General features: G+C 40.3%; 1 protein-coding gene across 3 annotated transcripts in view; it reads left to right on the top strand.

Annotated features, from left to right (window-relative positions):
- Nucleotides 1-27,255, top strand: part of LOC122558036 (uncharacterized) — a 162,836-nt gene that overhangs the window by 61,806 nt on the left and 73,775 nt on the right. For all 3 annotated transcript variants that reach the window (XR_015760122.1, XR_015760123.1, XM_087996338.1), the window contains one exon: nucleotides 15,176-15,243. Coding sequence is in view for 1 of the 3 variants with exons in the window: in XM_087996338.1 (XP_087852464.1) it covers nucleotides 15,176-15,243 (68 nt within the window). In the remaining 2 variants the exon portion in view is untranslated. The remainder of the gene's footprint in view (nucleotides 1-15,175; nucleotides 15,244-27,255) is intronic.

The following is a 27,255-nucleotide window of genomic DNA, read 5'->3' as shown; positions in this document are numbered from 1 at the left end:
TGACATTAAAAGCTGCAAGCCTATCTTCCCCTCATTACTCAACTTGTCCATAACCTTTTTGCAAAGCTAAGTATGTCCATGTAATTGGCTTCCTCACGCTATTCATAGGAATTGGGAGTGTTAATATTCTATACATCAATTCATCACTAAAATCACTAATGACAAATAGCCAAATTAGGAGTGATCCCAAAGGTACTAATTTCTAGTCTCCATAGTGAACATTATTCATTTTTAACAACCTTGCACCTTCCATTTTCAAACCGCTTTCATATTCAAATTCCCATCTCTCATTCTTTCCACAAGGACCTTTTGCTTCTTAAATTAGATGTCTGTGACTAATCTCAACAGAAATCAAAATAAATACATTTTCCTTACATTCCTTGGTAAAACCCAGTATACTTTCTAAGATAAAACACTTTCAATGATTATAGTTCTTTTGTTTCATATTACTGGCCCCTTGGTATCTTCATATCCAAGATTTTTCCCAACTCTCTCCAAGTTATTTTCCTTCAATCCCTTAGATGGATTTCATTTAGGCAAAATCTTTTACTCTCAATTTTTCTTCTTACTTATTACAAGGCACTTTGTGAGGCTTTGTGTTCAAGGTAATGTAAAACGTTGGAGAGATAGATTATGTATGGCCAGTATTTATATGGGACCTGACCACAGATGGTTGCATGTAACCAGAGAGGAGAGAGCTATGGACAGTACAAGGGGACAGTACAAGTAACATGCTACATACATTGAGAATGATAATGGTTGAGGTTCACAGTAAGAGTCCCTTGAAGATACATAACCAAAGAGCAGAATGACATCTCTGCAGGAGTCCCTCAGAGAAGTATTCTAAGCTCAAAAATCTTCAACTGCTTCATTAATGACCTTGCATCCATTATATAGACAGAGGTAGGGATGTTTACTGATAATTGTATGTTGTTAAGCACAATTTGTAATTGCTCAGGTTCAGAAACTGTCCAAATGCACCAAGTCTGGACAATATTCAGACTTGAACTGACAAGTGGCAAGTAACAAAGACACCAAACAGGTGCCATAAGACAGAGTCTAACCATTGCTCCCTGACGTTCAATAGCATAACCATTACTGAATCCCCCACTATCAAACTCATGGAGATACCATTTACCAGAAACTAAACCGAACAAGTTATATAAGTATTCTGGCTATAAGAGCAGGTCAGAGGATAGGAATCTGGCAGTGAGTAACACGCATCATAATTTCCCAAAGCTTGTCAGGTATAAGTCAGGAGTGTGTTGTAATGTCTCCCCCCTGGCATGAATGAGTCTAGCTCCAACAATACTCAAGAAGCTTGACACCATTCAGGACAAAGCAGTCCACTTGATTGGCACCACATCCACAAACATTCACTCCCTCCATTGTTAATCAGTAATAGCAGTATGTCTGCACTGTAGAAAATCACCAAAGTTCCTTAGACGTCAACTTCCAAACATATGACCACACCATCTAGAAGGACAAAGGCAGTAGATACATTGGAATACCATCAGCTGCACCTTTCCCTTTGTTTCTCTGTTGTTGCAAGTCAAAATCAAGGAACTCACCCCCTACCCCCAAAAGCATTGTGGGTATGTCTACACCAAATGAACTGCAATGGTTCAAGGTGGCAGATTACCACCATCTTCTAGAAGACAATAAATGCTGGGGATCTCATTGAAACTTACAGAATACCGAGGGATGGGGAGAGTGGACATAGAGAAGATGCTTCTATTGGTAGGAGAGACTATGACCTGAGAGCACAGCCCCAAAGTGAAGCAAGAACCCTTTAGAACTGAGATGAGGAGGAATTTCTTCAGCCAGAGAGTGGCTAATCTATGGAATTGATTAACACAGAAGCCTGTGGAGGCCAAGTTATTGAGTGTATTTAATACAGTCATAGAAGGGTTCTTGAATAGGAAAAGGGTTAAGGATTGGGGAGATGGCAGGAGAGTGGATTTGAGAAACAGATCAGCCATGATTGAATGGAGCAACAGCCTTGATGGGGCGAATGACCTCATGTTGTTCTTAGAGCTTATATACTTATGGTACAGCCAATGATTCAAACATCCCATGAATGAATAAGAAAAATGATAATGGAAGGAGTTGACTGTATCAAACATCACAGAGTGCTTAAGACAACAAAGGATAAAACATTTTGATCACAATCAATAATGTTTGTGATTCAGTCTGGGAGAACCTTGGCAGAATCAGAAAGTCAAAGGCTGAGGAAAGTATTTAAACAAGAAGGCTCCAAAAGGTGACAGAACAGGAGGGGGATTTCTTTCCTGCCATAACTCCAGAAGGGTTCCAGAGGAAGCTCTTGGGAAATAACTGAACTGCAGTTGCAGTTCCTAAATTTACATGTGAATCTTACAAAGATTGGAAGCTCTGGCACCTCCAATGGATGATGCCATCAAGGTGCACATCCAAGTGTAGAAGAACCTTCTGAATGAGGTGAGGTTGGAGCTGTGGAGTGATGCCAATGTATTTTTCTGCTTCCCTCCAAGACAACTATTTTAGGAGGAAATATTGAAACAGATCCCCAAAGCAGTTCGGCAAGAGAAAGTACCTTGCGGCCTTGGTGTAAGGCCCAACTCCCACATCCTACGCCCTCACTGATTGCCCAGACTATAGTTGGGTCATGATGTGGAGTGGCCGGTGTTAGACTGGGATGGAGAAAGTTAAAAATCACACAACACTAGGTTATAGTCCAATCTGATGAAGGAGCAGTGCTCTGAAAGTTATTACTTCCAAATAAACCTATTGGTCTATAACCTGATGTTGTGTGATTTGTAACTATAGTGGAGTCAACATTGGAAGTCAGTGAAATGATCGTAGTTTGGGGCTTTTTCTTTGGGATGTGGGTATCATTGGCATTTATTCCTTGCAAAGGAGGCTATGGGTTGTCTACTTGAATTGCTGCTGTTCATTTGGCGTTGGTAGACCCACAATGCTGCGAAGATGGGTGTTTCAGGTTTTGACCCACCAACACCGAAGGAACAGTGCTCATCCATTTAAGACAGAAATGAGGAGATTTTTTTTTCTCACAGAATGCCATAAATCTTTGTTCAAAAGGTGATGGAAGCAGTGTCCTAGGAATACTTAAGGCATAGATAGATAGGTTCTCAATAAGTAAGGGGGTGATTATGTGGTTGAGCAGGCTCGAGGGACTAAGTGCTCCAACTCCTAATCATATGATTGTATAAGACACATTTTACTCGGAGAACATTAAACTCACTATGGAGTTTATGGTCATTGAAAGAGGAGTCCTCACACCTTCTGGAAATCAGGCAGCTGGAAAGCCCATGCACTATGGTAATCAGAGACACAGGTCGACAACTTAATTAGCCCCGGTGAATTTGATACCAAGACAATATTGCCTCTCAGACCACTCCACAGATTTTTGAAAGTTTAACTGGAATGTTTAAAAATTCTCCATCTCCATGATATTTGCAATCCGTTACTCATTAAAATCTTACAAAACACAAATCAAAACATGGATAAAGGCCAAAAGCTTGTTTAATTCAGTTAACACTTAATAAGAAAAACATGTGAAATATATAAATCTTCTACATGCAGATTAGATGAATAAGTATTTTTAATTAAGGTGGTCTCAGTTCAAACCATCAACTTTTCCTAGATTAAAAATGACTTCAAATTAAAAATGTGTCTCTGAGGACAGCCAGGTTTTTACTACCATTCTTGCATATGCAATTATTAAAATATTTATATTTGAAGCTATAAGCGTGTCCTTAAACACATAGCATGCATCGTCCATCACAACTGGTCTATTCCTGGTTCAATAACCAGTTTAGGAGGTTCTAGTTGTTTCTATTCTCCTGAACATCGAAACCTGACAGAATGACAACCCAGTGCTCTGATAGACAATCACCTTTACTTCAATTGCAGTGACAAACAGATTTCATTGTCCTATCTGAAATGACCAATGTTACCTCTGCTTATTCTCAGATGCTCTGTTACTTCTGCTCATATATCAATTATTTGATTGGACTTTTTTTTTGCATGCCTTTTTCGCTATTTGTATTCCATTACAATAGATATGATCATACACAATGTTAATATAAAATTAACGTGAAATTTTTACCTAGAAAGATATAGAGAAGCAAATTTACCAGGAAAATGCAGACAGGTTCCAAAGCAAATGGGGAATTTTAATTGGGGCTTTAGTTATTCTAATACAGATCGGGGGAGAGGGCTGATTAGAGAGCGGAAAGAGTATGAAGTATATTCAGGAGAATTTTCTTTATTTATATGCTTCCAAACCAACAAGTTAGGAGATATTGTTGGATCTTGTTCTGGGAAATGAGATGTCAAGTGGATCAACTATCAAGAAGACAACATTGATTGTAGCACCATAAAGTTTTAGATTAGCTATACACAAGGAAAAATCTAAAGGAAAAATGCTTAATTATAATTCACTGGGTGAGGAGATATTTGGCCAAGGTTAAACTTGATGTGAAGTGGAGTGATACATAATTGTGATGTGATACTTATGTCAAGTCCCATAACATAAGCAAAAGATATGGGTAATGTGGTCCTGAAAAATTCAATCAGCTTTTATTACAGCTCATTCTATTTACATATGTATACTGTAGTGGCAGGTATTTGTATGTCTGTGCTTAAGCTAAGCATTGTGTCTGGATTTTGCTATTAGCATTGAAGCATCAGCCTTCACAGCTGAAACTAAAGGAAGATCTAGCAAATTCTTTGCATGACTTTTACTGATATCAATTTCATGCAGGAATCCATGATGTGGATCTTTGGCATTCAACAATGTTGGTAATGTCAAGCAATGTAAAAAGGCCAGTTGCACTGAAGAATTTTTCCAGCAAGTGAACTGGAGCTGATAAACAGATCTTATAATTCATTTTTAAAATAATTTTTGCAGAAAGTGGAACAAAATTGGAATACAAGCAGGATATTCTTGGAATTTTAATGTGGTTTAACTTTTCACCAATGTAACATTCATTTTTCAGGCTCGGGGAATTGTTAATTAGCAATTACGTACACTGTTAACAACCTTGTTCAACAACATGTAAATTTTTAAATGTGTAACAGTGAAACTAATTGTGCAAAAAGTAGAAATTTACATCAAATCATTGAATTCTAATTAATTATCATCTGTGCAGACTAACACAGCAACAACTAGATTTCTATAAAATAAAGCAAAGAACTGCAGATGCTGGAAATTTGAAACTGTAACAGAAAGAGCTGGAGAAACTCAGCCGGTCTGACAGCATTTTAACAGAGAGAGAAAAACAGAATTAACATTTCCAGTCTAGTGACCTGCCATACCTGCAGAGTCTCTCCAGCATTTTTAGTTTTTGTATCTGAATTTTTATGTTTAACTGTGTAGTAGTACAGATGTTGCTTCTAATTTCACTGCAGTCCCGATAAGAAACACCAGAGGTTTCACCTTTATTTCAAGTGCAAAGTCCAGGTCATTGTTAAATTTTAACATTTTTGTCACACCTTTGTTAAGCTCAGGGTGCTTCACAGCTAATGAAATTGTTTTGAAATGTACTTTCTGCTATATTATTACAACATATAAGGTGAACACTTGGAAATTTGACCATGTTTTGGGAAATGTTGCAACTGCTTTTGATGTTGTAATTGATAATCTTGCTTTTTTAATAGTTTTTTTTATGTGAAATAGAGACAAAATGACAGATTTTGCTGCAGCAGACTAAAATTCCATTAGTTAAAAATCACACAACACCAGGTTATAGTCCAACAGGTTTAATTGGAAGCACTAGCTTTCGGAGCACCGCTCCTTCATGAGGTGGTTGTGGAGGTGTCCTGATGAAGCAGCGGCGCTCCGAAAGCTAGTGTGCTTCCAATTAAACCTGTTGGACTATAATTTGGTGTTGTGTGATTTTTAACTTTGTACACCCCAGTCCAACACCCGCATCTCCAAATCAAAATTCTATTTGTTAGACTTGTTTATGTATATTTCCATTTTAATATTTAGAGTCATAGAGTCATAGAGATGTACAGCATAGAAACAGACCCTTCGGTCCAACCTGTCCATGCCAACCAGATATCCCAACCCAATCTAGTCCCACCTGCCAACACCCGGCCCATATCCCTCCAAACTCTTCCTATTCATATACCCATCCAAATGCCTCTTAAATGTTGCAATTGTACCAGCCTCCACCACATCCTCTGGCAGCTTATTCCATACACATACCACCCTCTGCATGAAAAAGTTGCTCCTGAGGTCTCTTTTATATCTTTCCCCCTCACCCTAAACCTATGCCCTCTAGTTCTGGACTCTCTGACCCCAGGGAAAAGACTTTGCCTATTTATCCTATCCATGCCCCTCATAATTTTATAAACCTCTATAAGGTCACCCCTCAGCCTCTGATGTTCCAGGGAAAACAGCCCCAGCCTGTTCAGCCTCTCCCGATCGCTCAAGTCCTCCAATCCTGGCAACATCCTTGTAAATCTTTTCTGAACCTTTTCAAGTTTCACAACAAATCTTTCCGATAGGAAGGAGACCAGAATTGTACACAATATTCCAGCAGTGGCCTAACCAATGTCCTGTACAGCTGCAATATGATCTCCCAACTCCTGTACTCAATACTCTGACCAATAAAGGAAAGCATACCAAATGCTTTCTTCACTATCCTATCCACCTGTGACTCCACTTTCAAGGAACTATGAACCTGCACTCCAAGGACCTTACCATAAAGTATATAAGTCCTGCTAAGATTTGCTTTCCCAAAATGCAGCACCTCGCATTTATCTGAACTAAACTCCATCTACCACTTCTCAGCCCATTGGTCCATCTGGTCCAGATCCTGTTGTAATCTGAGGTAACCCTCTTCGCTGTCCAATTTTGGTGTCATCTGCAAACTTACTAACTGTATCTCTTATGCTCGCATCCAAATCATTTATGTAAATGACAAAAAAGTAGAGGGCCCAGCACCGGTCCTCTGGTCACAGGCCTCCAGTCTGAAAAACAACCCTCCACCACCACCCTCTGTCTTCTACCTTTGAGCCAGTTCTGTATCCAAATGGTTAGTTCTCCCTGTATTCCATGAGATCTAACCTTGCTAATCAGTCTCCCATGGGGAACCTTGTCGAACGCCATTCTGAAGTCCATATAGATCTCATCTATTGCTCTGCCCTCATCAATCTTCTTTGTTACTTCTTCAAAAAACTCAATCAAGTTTGTGAGACATGATTCCCCACGCACAAAGCCGTGTTGACTATCCTGAATCAGTCTTTGCTTTTCCAAATACATGTACATCCTGTCCCTCAGGATTTCCTCCAACAACTTGCCCTTTTGCCCTTGAAATTACTGGAAGTGCAATCTGTTAATGATATGGTGAGAGCAACTAGGCTTCTGGAACTTTGGCAAATGATGAGCCCCACAGTCTATCTTCTCAAACAATATAATTAAAGTAAACAGAGTTAGGACAGTTAAGGAGAGGAAATGTGAATGGGTACATTCAATGCCAGATGCAGAGAGACAGATAAATAAATTTAAAAAAATGATTGGATTAAAAGTGAGACTTATGAGACTTAAATAATGTGACTTAAAACTAAGAAAAGAATGTAAATGAAACATTTAATTTTGATAACTTTTAAACCCTCCAAAACAATTCTTTACCTGAGGCAATGTGACTGCAGACTTAAAATTATCCAGTTCCTGGACCAGAGAGTTTGATTCTCAATCTGTTATTATATCATTAAAAGGATATTATAGTATAAGGTACAGTGCAAAATTTATTGAACAATTAACATATAAGGCAGAAACAAAGGGAAAGCTACTGGCAGGTTAAGGGAGAAAGATTATTTTAACAAAGCCAAAAGTGGATCAGCACAAATTGCCTGCTCCCCTGTAGCTTTTTGGATTCAACCACTTCTGCAATGTGTTCCCAGTTCCATGGGATTTTCCTGGAGATGCATTTCCTGAGGTGACAGCTACCCATATGGCAGCACGACATTGCCAATTAAAGGACTCAAAAGATCAATCAGTCTCTGTTCTGGCAATGGACTGAATTTTTTTTCAATAACAGATGGGCCACTGGCTGTTTCCAGAGCTTTGTAATGCAGTGGAGTTGGTTTCATAGCATAATGTCTGAGATGTGAACCATTTGAGGGCATTTGTTAAACTGCTGCCAATGGTTCTCAATGCTCAGATCGACAAGTAAAGGGATGCCAATGCAAGTACCTTGTGAAAACAATTGTCTTTGTGATTTAGGCTTTTGCAAGTGGAGGTTTCATATGAAGTGACACCACTTAAGGGTCATATGGCACAGTGGTTGTGTCCATACCTCACAGCCAGGTGGCCTGGGCTCAGGTTCCTTTTTCTGGAGGTGTGTATCTCCAAACACATTGATTAGAAAATATCTTTAAGATGATGATGGACAGCTCCAATCTACTACAGAAATCTTAGTAAACATACACCTGAAGTGATACTTTTTTAAGGGTATTGTGGCACAGTGGTAAGCTTCTTACCTCTAAGGTAGAGGGTCCAGATTCAAGTCCTGCCTGCCCTGACATTAGGTCTGAGCAGGTTGATTGCAGTTTTTTTAATAAAGAGGTACTTAATGAAGTAGTGTGAAAATTAGCTCCAGCACCATCCTTCATCCTGTGGTTTTGCAGTTTAATTAAGTGTAGCCAAGAATGGTTGCCTAAATTTAAGGCTGAAAATTAAGAAAAGAAAATTGGAGAGAAGACGACAAACCTAGTAGCTATTTTGGGAAAATGCAGAAGATAAATGTTGATTGTCATGATATGATTATCCTCTGATGTTCTTGAAATCTGATCCATATAGATGAATGAAGTGAATATATGAAGTTGGGCTATTTCACTACCAAAGAGCATATAAGGCATTGGTTTAGCATTGTTGCTACCTACTTGGAGTAAACTTGGTAATAAAGTATTTTGCAAGCTGGCTGCCCATCAGTTGACACTGACAAATGTTTGGATGATTTCTTAAAAGCCGATAAGAGTTGGATAGAGTTTAGAAAACAGTTGGTTATTTAATGGAAGAATATATCGAGAACATGAGCAGGTCGTGTAGAATATTGGAAAACTCTTTTTAGAGGTCCCTGGGTTCAGTGCAAGCATTTAAATTGCTGGTTGAATTTGGGCAGGGTCCTGGTTCAAACTAATGCTTTGTTCTCAGAGACTCACTGCTAGATCAAATATCTGCCTGCTTGAAAAGATTCATGAAAAAGCAATCATTTCCCACAGCCTTGGAGGAACAAATGGGACATTCCACAGTGACACAGGGCATAGATGATTCAATGATTGACGGCTTTCACTGTTGCAAGTATCAGTGAAATGTGAGGTTTACACAGGTGGGTGGAATTACAATGAAAACACCATTAGCAGATCTAACTATTATAGCAAAGACAGAACTATAGCCATAATAATAGATGAATGATTCACAGGAATTTCCAAGAAACAGTTAATAGATGTTTCAGGTGTGATTCAAAGCATCACTATGTGACGAATTGCAAGGAAATGTCCTTGAAATAACATATGACAAAGAATTTTGATGCAGACGATGAAGAAAATGATGAATCTGAACAAATTGTACTGATCACAATAATGTTGGGTACTTTGAAGAACATATTCATTATGGGCTTGTTCATCTCTGCTGTGTTATTTATTGCTGGCATTTCAGCACTATGGGACATGTCATGTAAAATATTATCTTAAACTGTTTTCTATATTATGACAAAGACCTTCTATTCTTATGTTTTATATTGCTTCTGCACTTTAAATATTATACGTGTAGGAGATGGGCTTTTGTCAGGACTGAGGTCTCAGAGAAAATTCAGAGAGCTCTGAGTCATCCGATAAGACCATTTCAAACAGAATTTAAATCAGCAATCTTGGGCTGATAATAAAAAAGGAGGGTCACAGGAATGGAAAGACCAAGTAAGGTAATAGATTGATAGTAGATTTGTATTTTTCAAACATGGCAGTCAAACTGCTGAGATACGTTTCTCATGATTAATCACAAAATTTCAAATATATCTCAAATAATCAGATGTTTTGTCCTGAGGAAAATAATAGATCAAAGTCTGGATTATGATAACGTGAGTGATTATGAAGCACAGACTGAGCTATCACATCTTCAAGCTAATTGCAGAATGTGGCGACTTGGGGAACAATATCCGTGAGGAGTCTGGAGAAAGCATGGGTGGAGCACTTATGGAAGCACTTATGAGCAGGAAAAACTGATGGCAAATTAAAGTGAACTCTCCCATAGCTGAAAAGTATTGTTGAAAATGTTTTCCAGCTTTTTTGGCCTTTTATTCATGGAATTGTATCACAATTGGCACAAACACTGCATTACTGTATGTAAAAACTTTCAGAACGCAGAGGTTTTGAAACTACCCAAAATTCAGCAGATGCAAAAGAAAAATCATAGAAATTAAACATACGTGTCTATGACCTGAATGAAGCTTCCATTGTGTGGTGTTTTTCGGTGAGATCTGTATTGCTGAAAATATGCTGTGTTCAACTAAAAACGTGTTTTGCCATGTAGTCATAATACTTTGTTGATATCAAAACTGTTCTGATTATTTAATTTTAATGATTCATAACTTTGGGGAGTATAACTTTTAATTTTGGGAATTTGTCTTTTCTCTGTAAGATAAATGTGTAAAATATTGAAAACTGGAGCAGGAGTAGACCAGTTGGCACTTCACACCTGCTTCACCATTCAATATGATTATAACTGATCATCCACATCAGTACTCTGTCCCTACTCTCTCCTCAAACCCTTTGAACTCTTTATTCCCTTAGAAGTACAGGGGAACCTCGATTATCCAAAGGACACAGTCAGGGAGTATTTCGTTCGGTTAATCAAATTCCGGATAATTGAATGTCGGATAACATTGTTTAGTTGAAACTTTATTGCTGGAACAGCACAGCAGGTCAGGCAGCATCCAGGGAACAGGAGATTCGACGTTTCGGGCACAGGCCCTTCTTCAGGAATGAGCAGAGAGTGTTCAGCAGGAGAAGATAAAAGGTAGGGAGGAGGGACTTGGAGGAGGGGCGTTGGAAATGTGATAGGTGGAAAGAGGTCAAGGTGAGGGTGATAGGTCGGAGTAGGATTCCATCCTACTCCGACCTATCACCCTCACCTTGACCTCTTTCCACCTATCACATTTCCAACGCCCCTCCTCCAAGTCCCTCCTCCCTACCTTTTATCTTCTCCTGCTGAACACTCTCTGCTCATTCCTGAAGAAGGGCCTGTGCCCGAAACGTCGAATCTCCTGTTCCCTGGATGCTGCCTGACCTGCTGTGCTGTTCCAGCAATAAAGTTTCAACTTTGATCTCCAGCATCTGCAGACCTCACTTTCTCCTCGAGGATAACATTGTTTAGCCAAGCATCGGGATCTTGTGATCTTGCTGGATAATCTGATTTTTGGATAATTGATTGCTGGATAATTGAGATTCCTTTATATATTTAAATCATTTTTGACAACATCTGATGTTTTGGCCTCAATTGCTTTTTGTGGCAGAGTATTTCCTAGGTTCCTCATTCCTTGCGTGAAAATCTCAATCCTTAGACTATGGAGAAACCTGGGCTTGCAGAACTAATTGATATTTCTGAGATAATTGAAATTCAAACGATGGTTCGTGTTCCCTTAAAAAATTCAGAGTTAGAGGTATGAAAACAATAAACAACAGATTATCCTGCCTTAGCTACATGATGGAGCCAGTGAGTCTGTTAAGATTGCAGTTGTCCCCATTTAAGTGGTAACTTATTCATGGGGATCACACAATCAAAGTGATATTTTGGAGGTAAAGTTAATCAGTTTAAATTTTGATCTGGGGTTTCACAGATGTGGACTTTGCTGTAGAAATAAATTGCAGGTTTTTGTTACTTTTAGGTTTTATCTGTGTGATTGCTACAGGCAGTTGAAATTTGGGCAGCCTGTTTAAGAACAACTTTAAACCAGGCACAGAAATTGCAAGGCGCTGTAAGGGATCTATAGACCAGGAACTGTAAAGGAGCTCTGGATCAGGAGCTGTAAATTAACTGTGAATCAGGAACAGTGGGATATCAGAAAGCAGGCGTGTTGTTGATTTGGAGTTAGTATTCAGGAATGGAGTAAGATCTATGTCTGAGCTGACGAGTCCACAATCATGGAGTGTTGAAGCAGACTTGCAGAGTTCATTTGGCCAGATGGAAGAAGGACTCCAAGACATCTCATACTTGGAAGAATAGTAGAGGACTGTCAAAATGATCTCAGGAAGATGTGTAATACCTCATTTGGTCCAGGAGAAGTGAAGAAACACTTAAGATTCTGTAAAACATAAGGGGACTCTGGGGTTGGAGAACGACGAGTGTGCCTTTGAGATTCTCAAGTTTAAAATACTTGTTCATAAAATATAGTGCTGTTAGTCGCATTTCAATTGTTTAACTTTTCTACAAACAAATGCTTTTTTTATAAGTAGAGAGATTGTAATGTAATTCTTTAACTTAAAAACTGGGAGCTCAAATTTCTTTTTACAAGTTAGGCATCTCTACTGAGATTGTGACATAAAGGAAAACCTTCTGGTGTCTTCATGATGCATGTTAATGAGTTCTTATGAGTTGATACTGTGGAATTTGAGAAGAATATTATTTGTAAGATCACAGTAGAACTTAAGATTGGGAGTCAAGCTTCTGCGGCTTTTAAATATATTGATTTAGAAATTAATCAGAGTAGGTCTGAAACGCCTTTAAATCAAAATCCTATTTAGTGAGTGCTACTCTCATCCCAGTTAATTGTGGTAGGGCATTGCAGAAAGACAATGTTCTATCTGTAACACTTGAATTGTTAACAGATTTCGGACATGAATAGAATAAGCAATGACATTAGCAAAGTTAGAGGATTATAAAGTTGTCAGACTAACTTTATTGAGTATGTTTCAATAATTAGTAATATTTAACTGTAACATATTTTGAAGATGAATAAAATATTGAAAAAAAATCTGGAGAAATTTGTACTTAAGGTCCCAGCCTTAGGTGACTTAAAAAGAATGAAACTTACCATTTGTAATGATTCTTTGTATGCTGATACATTGTGCTTTATATACAATCTTAAAGCAATACAGACATAACATATGCAGTGAAATCCATCAGGTCACATCATAATTCCATGCTTTTCAATCTACATTACACATCTAAAGAGGAGCAGGATAATTGTAAAACTTGATTATTCAGATGAATTGCTTATTACCTCAGACTTGGTTAAGTGCTAGTTTTGATGCTTTGGAATTAAACACAATGATGAAACATCCTTAACCTAAAAATAATTTAACGGCTAATTAAATATTGAGAAGAAATCTGAAGAAATTTATGATTATGGTCACATACTTTGAAGAACTAAAGAATGTGAAACTAATCATTTTAGTGATGCTCCTCATCCAAATTTTGCTGATAGATTTTCAAGTGCATTGGTTCCAATATAGCTGTTCTTGTCAAAAAAGGGAAATGTCATAGAGTACAACATGAAAACCTACCCTTCAGTCCAACTCGTCCATCCCAACCAGCTATCCTAAATTAATCTAGTCCCATTTGTTAGCATTTGGCCCATGTGCCTTTAAACCCTTCCTATTCATGTACCCGTCTAGATGCCTTTTAAATGTTGTAATTGTACCGGTCTCCACCACTTCCTCTGGCACCACATTCCATAGCACTACCCTCTGCATGAAATATTTGCCCCTTTGGTCCCTTTTAAATCTTTCTTCTCTCATATAGCTAAAACTAGGGGAGAGGTTCGCTGAGGGAGTATGAACAACTCGGAACTAAATTATAAAGCAGAACCAAAAAGGTAATAATCTCTAGATTACGACCTAAGCTATGAGCTAATTGGCACATGGTCAGTAAGATTGAGCAGTTAAATGCGTGGCTCAAAGATTGGTGTGGGAGAAATGGGTTTACATCCATCGGACATTGGCACCAGTATGGGGAAGAAAGGACCTGTTCCGATGGGACGGTCTTCATCTGAACTGTGTTGGGACCAGAGTCCAAGTGAATTGCTTAAGTAGGGCTGTAGATAGGGCTTTAAACTAAATAGAGTGGAGGGGGAGGGTTCACTAGGGTGTACAAAGTTAAAAATCATTCAACACCGGGTTATAGTCCAACAGGTTTATTTGGAAGCACTAGCTTTTGGCACAACTACCTGATGAAGGAGCACTGCTCCAAAAGCTAGTACTTCCAATTAAACCTGTTGGACTATATCCTGGTGTTGTGTGATTTTTAACTTTGTACACCCTAGTTCAGCATCGGCATCTTCAAATCATGACAATAGGACAGAGCATCTGGAAAGGGTTAACAATCAAACTTCACTGGACAAGTGAATGACAACGAGAAGAGGGATGGTTAATACAGGACTCAAGGTGTTACTTCTGAATGCATGCAGTATAAGGAATAAGGTAAATGAGCTTGTTGTGCAGATCGAAATTGGTAGGTATGACATGGTGGGCATCACGGAGACGTGGGCGCAAGGAGATCAGGCTTGGGAGCTGGATATTCAAGGATACACATCCTATCGAAAAGATAGTCAGGAGCATAGAGGGGGTGGGGTTGCCTTATTAGTGAGAAATGAAATTAAGTCAACAGTAAGAAACAAAGTAGGGTCAGATGGTAGAGAATCTATGTGGGTAGAATTGAGGATCTACAAAGGTGAAAAAACCATTGTAAAGATGAGGCAGGAAGGCGCTTCAGAGATACAAGTTAGCCAGGAAGGACCTGAAGAGAGAGCTAAGAAGAGCCAGGAGGGGGCATGAGAAGTCTTTGGAAGGTAGGATCAAGAAAAACCCTAAAGCTTTCTATAGGTATGTCAGAAATAAAAGAATGACTGGAGTAAGATTAGGCCAGTCAAGGACAGTAATGTGAAGTTGTGTGTGGAGTCCGAAGAGATAGGAGAGGCGCTAAATGAATACTTTTCTTCAATATGCACACAGGAAAACGACAATGTTGTCGAGGAGAATACTGAGATACAGGCTATTCAACTAGACAGGATTGAGGTTCATAAGGAGGAGGTATTAGCAATTCTGCAAAGTGTGAAAATAGATAAGTTGCTTGGGCCAGATGAGATTTATCCTAGGATTCTCTGGGAAGCTAGGGAGGAGATTGCAGAGCCTTTGGCTTTAATCATTATGTTGTCATTGTCCACAGGAACAGTGCCAGAAGACTGGAGGATAGCAAATGTCCCTTTTTCAAGAAGGGGAGAAGAGACAACCCAGGTAATTATAGACCAGTGAGCCTTACTTCGGTTGTGGGTAAAGTGTTGGAAAGGATTACAAGAGATAGGATTTATAATCATCTAGAAAGGAATAATTTGATTACGGATAGTCAACACGGTTTTATGAAGGGTAGGTCGTGCTTCACAAACCGTACTGAGTTATTTGAGAAGGTGACCAAACAGGTGGATGAGGGTAAAACAATTGGTGTGGTGTATATAGATTCCAGTAAGGCATTTGATAAGGTTCCCCACATTAGGCTATTGCAGAAAATATAGATGCATGGGATTGAAGGCTGATTAAGCAGTTTGGATCAGAAATTGGCGAGCTGAAAGAAGAGAGAGGGTGGTGATTGATGGGAAATGTTCATCTTTGAGTTCAGTTGCTAGTGATTTACTTGCATGGATCTGTTTTGGGTCCACTGCTGTTGGTCATTTTTATAAATTACCTGGATGAGGGCACAGAAGGATGTGTTTGTAAATTTGCGGATTACACTAAAGTCGGTGGAGTTGTGGATAGTGCGGGAGGATGTTGCAGGTTACAGAGGAACATAGATAAGCTGCAGAGCTGGGCTGTGAGATGGCAAATGAAGTTTAATGTGTAAAAATGTGAGGTGATTCACTTTGGAAGGAGTAACAGGAATATAGAGAACTGGGCTAATGGTAAGATTCTTGGTAGTGTGGATGAGCAGAGAGATCTCGGTGTCCATGTGCATAGATCCCTGAAATTTGCCACCCAGGTCGATAGGGTTGTTAAGAAGGCATATGGTATGTTAGGTTTTATTGGTAGAGGGTTTGAGATTCAGAATCATGAGGTCATGTTGCAGCTGTATAAAACTCTGGTGTGGCTGCATTTAGAGTATTGCGCACAGTTCTAGTTGCCGCATTATCGGAAGGATGTGGAAGCTTTGGAAAGGGTGCAGAGGAGATTTACCAGGATGTTGCCTGGTATGGAAGGAAGGTCTTACGAGGAAAGGTTGAGGGACTTGAGGCTATTTTTATTGGAGAGAAGAAGGTTGAGAGGTGACTTAATTGAGACATAGAAGATAATCAGAGGGTTAGATAAGGTGGATAGTGAGAACCTTTTCCTCAGATGGTGATGGCTAGCATGGGGGGGACATAGCTTTAAATTGAGGGATAACAGATAGAGGACCAATGTCAGAGGTCGATCCCTTACTTAGAGAGTAGTAAGGACGTGTAATGCCCTGCCTGTAACAGTAGTGGATTCAGCAACTTTAAAGGCATTTAAATGGTCATTGGATGATAATGGAATAGTGTAGGTTAGATGGGCTTCAGTTTGGTTTCAGAGGTTGGTGCAACCTCGAGGGCCGAAGGGTCTGTACTGTGCTGTAATGTACTATGTTCTATGTTCTATAGAGAGAGCCATGTCTCGGCCTCCAAACAATAGTCAGGAGTTGGGGCACTAGATACATCAGGAGATAGAAAAGATATGTAGGAAAGGCAAAGTTACACTGATCATGGGGGATTTCAATATGCAATTGGACTGGGAAAATCAGATTGGTATTGGTTCACAAGAAAAGGAATTTGTGGAATGTCTATGAGATGACTTCTTGGAGCAGCTTGTGATGGAGCCCGCTAGGGAACAGGCAATACTGGATTTAGTGTTATGCAATGAGGCAGACTTGATAAGGGAGCTTAAGGTGAAGGAACCCTTAGAAAGCAGTGTTCATAACATGATTGAATTTGCTCTGCAATTTGTGAAAGAGAAGATAGAATCAGAGGTAATGGTATTTCAGCTGCATAATGGTGACCTATAGAGCCATGAGGGAGGAGCTAGGTAGAATTGAATAGGAGAGGGGCCTAGCACGAAAGATTAGGAGCAAGGAGTTTGGTTGTCTGGCAGAAAGCAGAGGGTGGGGAGAACAGCAAGGAGTTTCTGGGAGTAATTCAGGAGACAGAGTAGAGATTTATCCTGAGGAAAAAGAAACTGCTGCAGGGAGGATGAGACAACCATGGCTGACTAGGGAAGTCAGGGATAGTATAAAAGCAAAAGAGAAAGCATATGAAGTAGCAAAGAACCGTGGGAAATCAGAGGATTGGGAAGTTTACAAAGACCAACAGAGGGCAACAAAAGTAAAAGGAAATAAGGAGGAAGAAGATTAAATATGAGGGTAAGCTAGCCAGTAAGATAAAGGAAGACTGTAAGGGTTTTTTTAGATGTCTAAAGTGCAAAAGTGGACATTGGGCTGCTGGAAAATGATGAAGGACAGATAGCAGTGGGGCATAAAGAAATGGTTGAAGAACTGAATAACTACTTCATGTCAGTCTTCACAGTGCAAGACACCAGTAATATCTCAAAAAGTCAAGAGAGTGAGGGGACAGAGCTGGGTATGATGGCCATCAGCAAGGTGAAGGTGTTAGAAAAACTGAATATTGTGAAGGTAAATAAATCATCTGGACCAGATGAACTACACCTCAGAGTTCTAAGGAAGATAGCTGAAGAGATAGTGGAAGCATTAGTGGTAATCTTTCAGGTGTCACTAGAATCAAGAAGGGTTGCAGTGGATTGGAAATCGCTAACGTAACATTCCTGATTAAAAAGGGAGTAAGGCAGAAGGTGGAAAATTACAGACCAGTTAGCCTAACCTTGATTATTGGTAAGATCCTGGAATCCATCGCGAAGAATGAGATTTCTGAATACTTGGAAGTGTGAGGTAAAATAGGGCAGGGTCAGCATGGTTTCCTCAAGGGGGGGTCATGCCTGACAAATCTGCTAGAATTGTTTGAGGAAGTAATGAGCAGATTAGACCAACGAGAACAAATGGATGTTATCCACCTGGACTTCAAAAAGGTGCCGCACAGGAGGCTTTGAATAAGATAAGACCTGTGATGTTAGAGGCAAGGTGCTAGCATGGATAGAAGATTGGTTGTCTGGCAGAAAGCAGAGGGTGGGGATAAAAGGGTCCTTCTCAGAGTGGCAGCCAGTGACAAGTGATGTTCCACAAAGCTCAGTGTTGGGACCACAACTTTTCACTTTATACATTAATGATCTGAATGAAGGAACTGAGGGCATTCTAGCTAAGTTTGCAGATGATACAAAGATAGATAGAGCAGGTAGCATTGAGGAGGCAGGTAGGCTGCAAAGGGATTTGGATAGGTTAGGAGAGTTGGCAAAGAAGTAGCAGATGGAGTACATTGTGGGAAAGTGTGAGGTCTTGCACCTAGGTAGGATTCTCTTAAGGTAAATGTGCAGGCTGAGTCACTAGTTAAGAAGGTAAATGCAATGATGGCATTTTTTTCGAGAATACTTGAATACAAAGGCAGGAATGTACTTTTGAAGCTCTATAAGGATCTGGTCAGGCCATATATGGAGTATTGTGTGCAGTTTTGGGCCCCATATCTCAGGAAGGATATACTGGCCCTGGAGTGTGTTCAGAGAAGATTCTCGAGAATAGTTCCAGGAATGAACAGCTTAACATCTGAGGAATGTCTGAGGACTCTGTGTCTATACTCGATGGAGTTTAGAAGGCTGAGGGGGCATTTAATTGAAACTTACAGAATACTGAATGGCCTGGACAGAGTGAATGTTGGGAAGATGTTTCCATTGGTAAGAGCGACTAGAACCTGAGGGCACAGCGTTAAAGTAAAGGGAAGACCTTTTAGAGCAGAGATAAGGAGGAACTTCTTCAGCCAGAGAGTGGCGAATCTATGGAATTCACTACCACAGAAGGCTGTGGAGGCAGGTCATTGAATATATTTAAGACAGAGATAGACAGGTTCTTGATTGTAAAGGGGATCAAGAGTTATGGGGAGAAAGCGAAAGAATGGGGTTGAGAAACTTATCAGCCATGATTGAAAGGTGGAGCAGATGTGATGGGCTGAATGGCCTTATTTCTGCTCCTGTGTCTTATGGCTTTACCATGATCCCTCTAGTTACCCTCTGCCCTCTAGTTTTGGACTCCCCACCCTGGGGTTAAGTCCTTAACTATTCATGCTTCATGATTTTGTAAACTTCTATAAGATCACCCACAGCCTCCAATGCTTGGGAAGCTAAAGAAATGAAAAACATTGTTACAAGTAGTTCAGTTCTAAAACAGTAGATCCTACGTATGTGGTAGAACAGTTTTGGAACAGAATTCAAAATAGAAGGCATTGTGGATATAGATTCCATCAGTTAAACTTTTTAAGTGAAATTCTCTCACAAGAGTGAACTGAAGATAGCATAACCATTGAATGTCATGCAGATAATTGTTTGCTGGGGGATAATGTGAATTCTATGAAAAGTGTGAAAAAGGGTTTCAGATTGACCTTGGAACAAGGTGAAAGGAAAGGAAATCTCTAAAGTTAATGTGCAAGATGCAAGCCTTCAACTGTTCGTTTATACTTTAGAAAGAAATACATGCACAAAGAAATTGTTACAAATACGAGAAGAGTGTGTCTCCCATTGAAATTGTTCAGATTATGAAGTTTGTTTAAGTAAAATGTTTTATCTTGAGAGTTTGCTTGTGCCTATTAGCCCTTTCTTTTTACTTTGAGAAAGAAGGAAATCTATTCAGTGTACATCAGTGTTTTTTTAATTATATGAAGTTAAAGGGCATCAAGTGGGGTTTCACTTGAACAGGTATAAAAGACTAAAATGGCCTCAGAGAAGAATGTCTACACTGACATCCTTTGAGGCTTTCCACAATTGATGGTCACTCCAAGGACTGAAGTGAGGGAGAAAAATATTTTAAACCATTCATGGGGCTAGGTATCAGGAGACAAACTCCGCCAGAAAGGTCATTGGGACTGTGGGTGTATGACTCCTTCACTGGCCCATGCAACCTTAACTGCAGACTGCTGTTGGGAGAGGAGAAAGTAAAATGGCCTCCATTCGAGTTTTCAATTATGTAAATTGGCCACCCACTAAATTCAAGCCTCTCCACTTTCAGCTCCCTGTGTCAATAAAATGCCCCCAATAGTGGGACCACATCAGGGAGCAGTTTGTTGAAGACCTTCTGTCAGTTTGCATTCAGCTCTGGATAGTACTACTTTTTGGGGTGCACCAGATTCTGCAAACCAAAAAAAACCCTCTAGTCCTATGCAGCACCCATTTAACTGTCCAATTCCATGTTGTTTCGCTTTTGAAAATAATTTGTCGGACTTTGCTGCCAAGATGTACAAATTATCCAGTAACTTGTGGCAAGAAAGAGGTTTCCTGTACATTACAATTCCCTACACGTTGTTGGATGATTGGGGCCATTAACCTTGTAATGGCTGCATGCCCTCAACTTTCCTGTATGGCTCATGAATTTGTGCAATAATTGCCCATTGAACTATCACACTAAGTTAAGGATAGAAATAAACAATTAATGTGATTATATTCAACAAGAACGTGTACTTGTGCTGTTTTATAATTATGTATTTAAAGTCGTAAAATGTCCTATGGAGCTTCACTGGAGTGTTACTGAAGGAAACCCACATCTTGGGATATTAGAAGTACAACAGAAAATGTTGGATATGCTTAAAGGCCAGGCAGGGGAGAAACTGTTCATGTTTCAGATGTGCGACCTGTGCATCCACTAACATTTATCAGTTCTCCACATAGCAATAATAGTTAACATTGACCTCTTTGTCAATGGACCCTTGTTAAATTGTAAGAGACCATGTATTTTCTTTTTTGAGGCTGTAAGTTGAAATGAAAGTTGGACTGCTATAACTAAAATACCACAAAAACTTTGCAATTAAAAAGCAATCAAGTGCTGTATGTTGTTGAACAGTGCTGTACAATGTTGGTTTGTTGAAGCATTGAGAGGGAAAGGTTAAGATTGGGTGGCACTGAGTCTTTTGAGTGAAGGAAATCCTGCTTGACAAATGTAGATTAGATTCCCAATAGTATGGAAACAGGCCCTTCGGCCCAACAAGTCCACACCGACTCCACAGTAGGTTGAGCTGTGGTGCAAATGTTATTTGCAATTTGGTAGCTCAAGCCTGAATATTTTTCAGGTCTTCTTGTCTGTGGGCATGGACAGCTTTAGTACATTGTGCTGAACATAGTGACATCAACAAGGGGAGGTCATTGATGAAGCAAATGCAGATAGTTGGTCTGAGTAGACTAGCCTGAGGAACTTAAGGGTTCTTATGGAAATGTCATCGTCTCCTTGACCGAGCCATCTCACCTGCTTCAGAGGTGTGTAATAACATCTCTGAGGAATTGATTTGGAAAGTATCAACTGTGAGGAACTCCTGCAGTGATGTCCTTGGTCTAAGATGACTGGCCTCCAACAATAGCAACCATCCTTCATTTGTGCTAGGGATGATTCCAACCAATGGACAGTATTCCCTGGTTCCCATTGACTTCAAATTTGTTAGGAATCCTTGTGTTGCATTTAGTCAAGTGCTGCTTTGATGTCAAGGGTAGTCAGTCACCTCCTGAATTAAGCTCCTTTGTGCATACTTGGACCAAGTCTGTGATGAGGTCTGGAGCCTTTTCTGACAGAATCCAAACTGAGTATCAGTGAACTGGTTCAAATATTTTGTAATATTTTGTGGGCAATGAAATCTATTTGTGCAAGAAGGCACAAGTGAATGTGCTGAGGTGAGCAATGAAACTGGATATTAGGGGCAGGAAATTAGTCTGAGAGTAATTTGATGAAATCCCCAGGAATGTGCTCAATCAGATTTGCAACCCTTTCCTAAGGATTCATCTCCATATTTCCTTCCATTTCTTTTCTCCTCTCTGCAAACCTAAGTCTCTTTCTAAAATCTATTTTTCAAAGACTGGGTCAGAGACTTTGGTTTTGAGTCTATTCCTGGACTTGATCTCAAAATTCAAGTCTGACAAATTCAATACAGCACCAAGAAAATGATGCACTAATGGAGATATGACTTTTCAGAAGAAGTGTCAAACTGAGGCCCCCATCAGCCCTCGAGCTGGTAGGTCTACCAGTTCAGCGAACAAACCTACAACCTGATCCACAACCTGAGCTGCAGATCTTGTCCTAAATTACCTCTGGAGTACTTGCTAATACTTATCCCTCAAACAGCATCAGCATACCTTATCGTTTTCACATTGCTGTTTGTGGGAGCTTGCTGTGCATACATTGTCTGCTGTGTTTCCTATGTCACAATAGTGGCCACAGTTCATTGGCTGTAAAGTGCTCCGATGATCATAAAGGGTGCCATATACATGCAACTCTTTTTAAATCTTCTTTTGGTTTGTGGTGACATAGAATTGAATATGTTTTACAGAATAGCAACATGCTATTAAATAACGGTCCAACATGTTAGGTCATGTTGAAGATTGTGGTAGTTTGTTGGATAATGGAAAAGTGCTTGATTTGCTGAGATTGGAAGTATGTTCATCTGGTTAGTTAGTTACAGAAATGTCACAAGGTGTCCTTTGTGCAAGGGTTATTTTGGTATGTTCTGCATGTTCTGAATCTGTATACACTGAGGACTTCATTGTACCAGGCCAAGTCTGTTAGCAAGTAAGTGTTCTCTTCTTGTATGACCTCATTAGTCAGAGGCAGAAAATTAGTTGGGAAATTTGTCTCTGTGCTGTATGCTGTGCTGATATTGGCATTACAGAAGACCCCAAACAGAAAATAGCACACATCATGCTTCTGTACACTGGTAACACAGCCTGGGTGGTATCCCATGCTAGGAATGGTTTAAATGGGATATGCAATGTGTGTGCCAAGAGCTCTTGACATCATCTGACTGTGACGTTAGATATGTCTTTGAAACTTGGACCATCCAATTCCTCTGCAAGTCTGAATATGTGTTCAGCTCCAAAAGCAGTTGTTATGGACTGAATCAAACTCCTTCAAAACATGTCAAGGAGATAGCTTAGACCCTAACTTTTTCGTATTTTAACAGCAATTCTAAGGCTTTGCATTCTGGATGCAATTCGATTGGTCATGCTACTTGGCTTTAAGCAAAACACACTTTGTTCTCACCTGACATTTAAAATACAGTCAAAATAAACATAGAAGAATTGGTTTAACTATAACTCTATTGAAATGCTTAACAAAATAGTAGATATATTAACTACTAAGTAACTGTTCCAATTTGATAACATCCCATAAACACTCCCTTGGCAAAGGCAAATTCAGTGAAATGAATTTCCCTCATTTGATCTCCAGACCAGGAAAATGGACAAAAACTTGAAAGCAGAAAAGACAGAACTCAAGCTTTTGCAGCAGCAAAGAGATGGATCTTCCTCTGAAATCCCTGTTCACCAACCTAGACACAAAACCTGTAACCCTGGGTCTGTGTGTTTTTGACCCCACCCACTCATGCTTCTTTTGTCTGCTTTAAAAAAACCAATGTTAGCTACATTGCTGGGGTCCGGGTAGACAACTTGACTCAATGTTTGCAAAAGAAACATGACAGATCAAATTCTTAAAGACACATCTAGTAACACACTACATAACGGCCAGGCATCCAATTTGAAGCTGAGGCACTTTTTACGTACTTACGTTATTGCAAGAGCTGTGTAACTACTGTTGATGGTTTTGGTGAGTTGTTGGATTTAACAGAGAAGGTTGGTGCATCTATTCAGGGAGAGTGGAGTAAAAAAGGTTGAGTCAGAATGGATGGAGTGTGTTGATGTACTGTTTTTGGGCCCACAATAAGATGGGACAATGGAGCTGCGTCAGTACCATGAGAACATAAAGACCAAAGGACATAGCAGCAGGAGTAAACCTCTCAGCTCAGTGAATATTCTCTGCCATTCATTAGATGCCACCTTTGACTCCATTTGCCTGCCTGGTCTTTTGTAAACCAGAATTCTGCTCAATTCAGCCTTGAATAAATTCAATGACCCAGCCTCCAGTCCTCTTGGGAGTTCAGAATACCACAGGTCAACAATCCTCTGAGTGAAGACGTTCCTGTTCATCTCTGTCTTAAATTCCCCCACTAAAGCTCCGAGATATTGTTGAACGAAATGGAAAGCCAGTTATGGGAGGCTTGAATCGGATGATGGGAAAGGAAAGTACATTCTCCCTCTCTGATCTAATCTAAGCAATCTCCTCTATTGGCCTAAAAGAATCAAAGAACTGCAGATGCTGGAAATCTGAAACAAAAGCAGAAGTTGCTGGAGAAACTCAGCAGGTCTGGCAGCAGCTGTAGTGAGAGAAACAGAGGTAATGTTTGGGTATAGTGGCTCTTCTTTAGAACCCTTTACAAAGGTTCGGAATATTGTCTTTTGGGTGAGTCCAAATCTGGCCCACAGGTGATCACAAAATAAATCTCCTGGTGTATTGAGGAAGAGTGGCACGCTGGCTCTGTGGTTAGTACTGCTTCCTCACAGCAACACGGACCTGGGCTTGATCCCAGCCTCAGGTGACTGTTTGTGTGGAGCTTGCATGTCCTCCCTGTGTCTGTGTGGGTTTCTTCCGTTTGCTCCAGTTTCCTCCCGCAGACAAAAGATGTGCAGGTTAGGTGGATTAGCCATGTTAGAAGCAAGGTCACATGGATAGGCTAGTGGGGTGAGTCTGGGTTGGATGCTCTTCGAAGGGGCAGTGTGGACCCAAAGGGCCGAATGGCCTGCTTCCACACTGTAGGGAGTCTGTGATTCTAACTGGTGGGTTCTCACCAGTGTCCTAGCCAATAGTTATCCCTCAACCAACATGAGTCACAAAAGATGGAATCTTTTAGGGGTCTAAGCAATGTGGGCAATGGAGTGATTTCTGGCAGATCAGACAAAAGGTATGTCTCAACGTCAGGAGCATCTTGCTGCATCTGTTATGTTTATGCCAAGTAAAAAGATGAGTTTCTCACTAAGCAGCAGAGAGTTTCCAATTAAAGAGGATTATAGCTTGTGAAACACCCTGCTAATGGCACAACTGGCCTCATTATTATGCAGCTTCCTAGCTTACCAAATGCGCCGAATAAATTAAATGTCAAGAATTCTCAACATGGAAATCAGAGTGAGTACCTGGTGACTTCATTCAGCTCTTGCTTCCTGCCTCCATTTTGCTCAGCACCAAATAGCATTCAGGGCAACAAATCATGGACTCCAGGCATGCACACCCTTTCTCCATGGTCATTGCTTAGGAAGCACAGGCTGTCATTGTAAGGTACATTAGCAACCAGTTTTGACCAGCCAAGTTTATTCATTCGCTTCGGCTGGGCACAGTCCGGGGATATGTGTGACCACAGCCTGAGGAGTGGGCAATGGTCCGTCCTGCTGGGATACCACAAGCAGTTTGCCAAAAGTGAACCATTATTCATGCAACTTCCAAGGATCCTGTGAGAAGTGAAGACCATTGGTTCATCAGCTGTTCAACCATGGTCTGTTTTGAATGCAGTGAGAGACTGAACAGTTGTTGGGATGAGAAGGGGGTCAGGGTGTAGTAGGCATTCCCTTTTCATGTAATATGCTGATCACTGAGCTGCCACAGTAATTTCAGCAGGTTGGTACACATGGTGAGGCTGTGCATAACTGTACATATGTGGGACTGTGAGGGTCCATATCACAGCCCTGAGAATTCACCAACAGGATTCCATTCCATTAATATTCAGATGATCTGTCATCACTATTACCATTTCCTGGAGTGTGTGCCTGATAGCCTGGCACCTGCCATAGCATGTACATCTTAGAACACTCCCATGTAACTACTGTGTTTGAGGGCTCAGGTACCTTTACTGCAGAACCATGGGTGATGACACCATTGAGCAACACACTGATTGATGTGAATCTCAGATATGATGCTGTCCGTGCCTCAACCAGGGTCATGTTGGAGCAGACAATGGGGCAGCTGAAGGTGCAGTTTCACTGCTTGGACCAGGCTGGGGGAGGTGCTCTAGTATAGTCCGGATAGAATGTGCTACATTAGCTTGGTGTGCTGAACTCTGCACAATTACAGCTGGCAATGAGATGAAGGGATGGATACTGAGGAACTGGAGCAGTTTTCTGATGAGGACGAAGAGGACATTGGGGAGGGGGAATCTTTCACTGTCCATGACAGAGGTGAGCTTTATCAGATGCTAAAGACCTGAAAGGACTTGAGCTGGTTCTGGGAGCTGGGTGCAGTGAGTCATAATGGACTGTAAAACAATCATTCTGCATGATTTCAGCATTAGCTTTGTATCTTTGGGGTGAACTGCAGCTAAATTTGTTTTGTTTGTACTCCTTTTTAGTGGCTGTAAATAAAAGCTCACATTTGGAATTGTTGAAATAATTGGCTCTATGTGAAGGATGAGGCAATAACAAGATGCAGGTGTCTAATGGGACAGAGTAGTGATGTTCAAGAGAGAGTGTTTAGACTGATGTAGCTATGGACAAACAAACCATAAGGATTGGTCATTAAACAGTGACCAGGGTGAGAGAGTGGGGAGTGTTGTATGTGCAAGGGAGTGTCAGCCATGTTGGCTATGAGCAGTGTAGCCTTGTGGTTGCTATGCCATCACATTGCCAGCGACGGACCAACATTTGTGGGTGAACAAAGGCTTTCAGAGATGATGTGACCCAGGGGTGCCAGTCTTACGCTGGATACCTGGTGATTTCTGATAATGGCACCTGGTGAGTTGGAGATAGGATCAGATGTGAGAGACTCGATGGGGGTAGTGGATAGGGACACTGTGGGTGATTAATGATAAGATCTGGTGAGAAATCCTGCTGAGCCTCTCTGTAAGAATCCCTCGAAACAACTTGACACAGCTCATAGTTGGCCAAAAAATTGTAAGATTCAGCCCAAAAGAAACAGATTTTCTCATAATCACTGCAGTTTATGGGAGCTTGCTATGTACACATTGACTGCCATGTCTCTTACATCACAACAGTGATTACAGGGTTATTTCATTGGCTGTAAATTGCTTTGAGGTAATGGAAGGTGCCACTCAAATGCAACTTCCTTTTCTCTTACATATCGAGAAATCTTATCCTTCACCAAAGGGTATTAAATTAGATCACATAATAGATGCATGGGGGAATATATGCAACTATTAATTTTGTAACTTCTGGTAAATCTCAAAGTAATGACAGATTTGTGGGCAATTTTTGTAAGTCTTTGTAAAACAAAGTTAAAACTCACACAACACCAGGTTATAGTCCAACAGGTTTATAAGC

This window comes from Chiloscyllium plagiosum, unplaced genomic scaffold (assembly GCF_037043375.1).
Source record: "Chiloscyllium plagiosum isolate Xiang-an unplaced genomic scaffold, Cpla_swu_hap1 HiC_scaffold_18, whole genome shotgun sequence".
NCBI classification, from domain to species: Eukaryota; Metazoa; Chordata; class Chondrichthyes; order Orectolobiformes; family Hemiscylliidae; genus Chiloscyllium; species Chiloscyllium plagiosum.
Note: the sequence above shows the minus strand (reverse complement) of the source record. Positions and strands in the feature narration are given on the sequence as shown.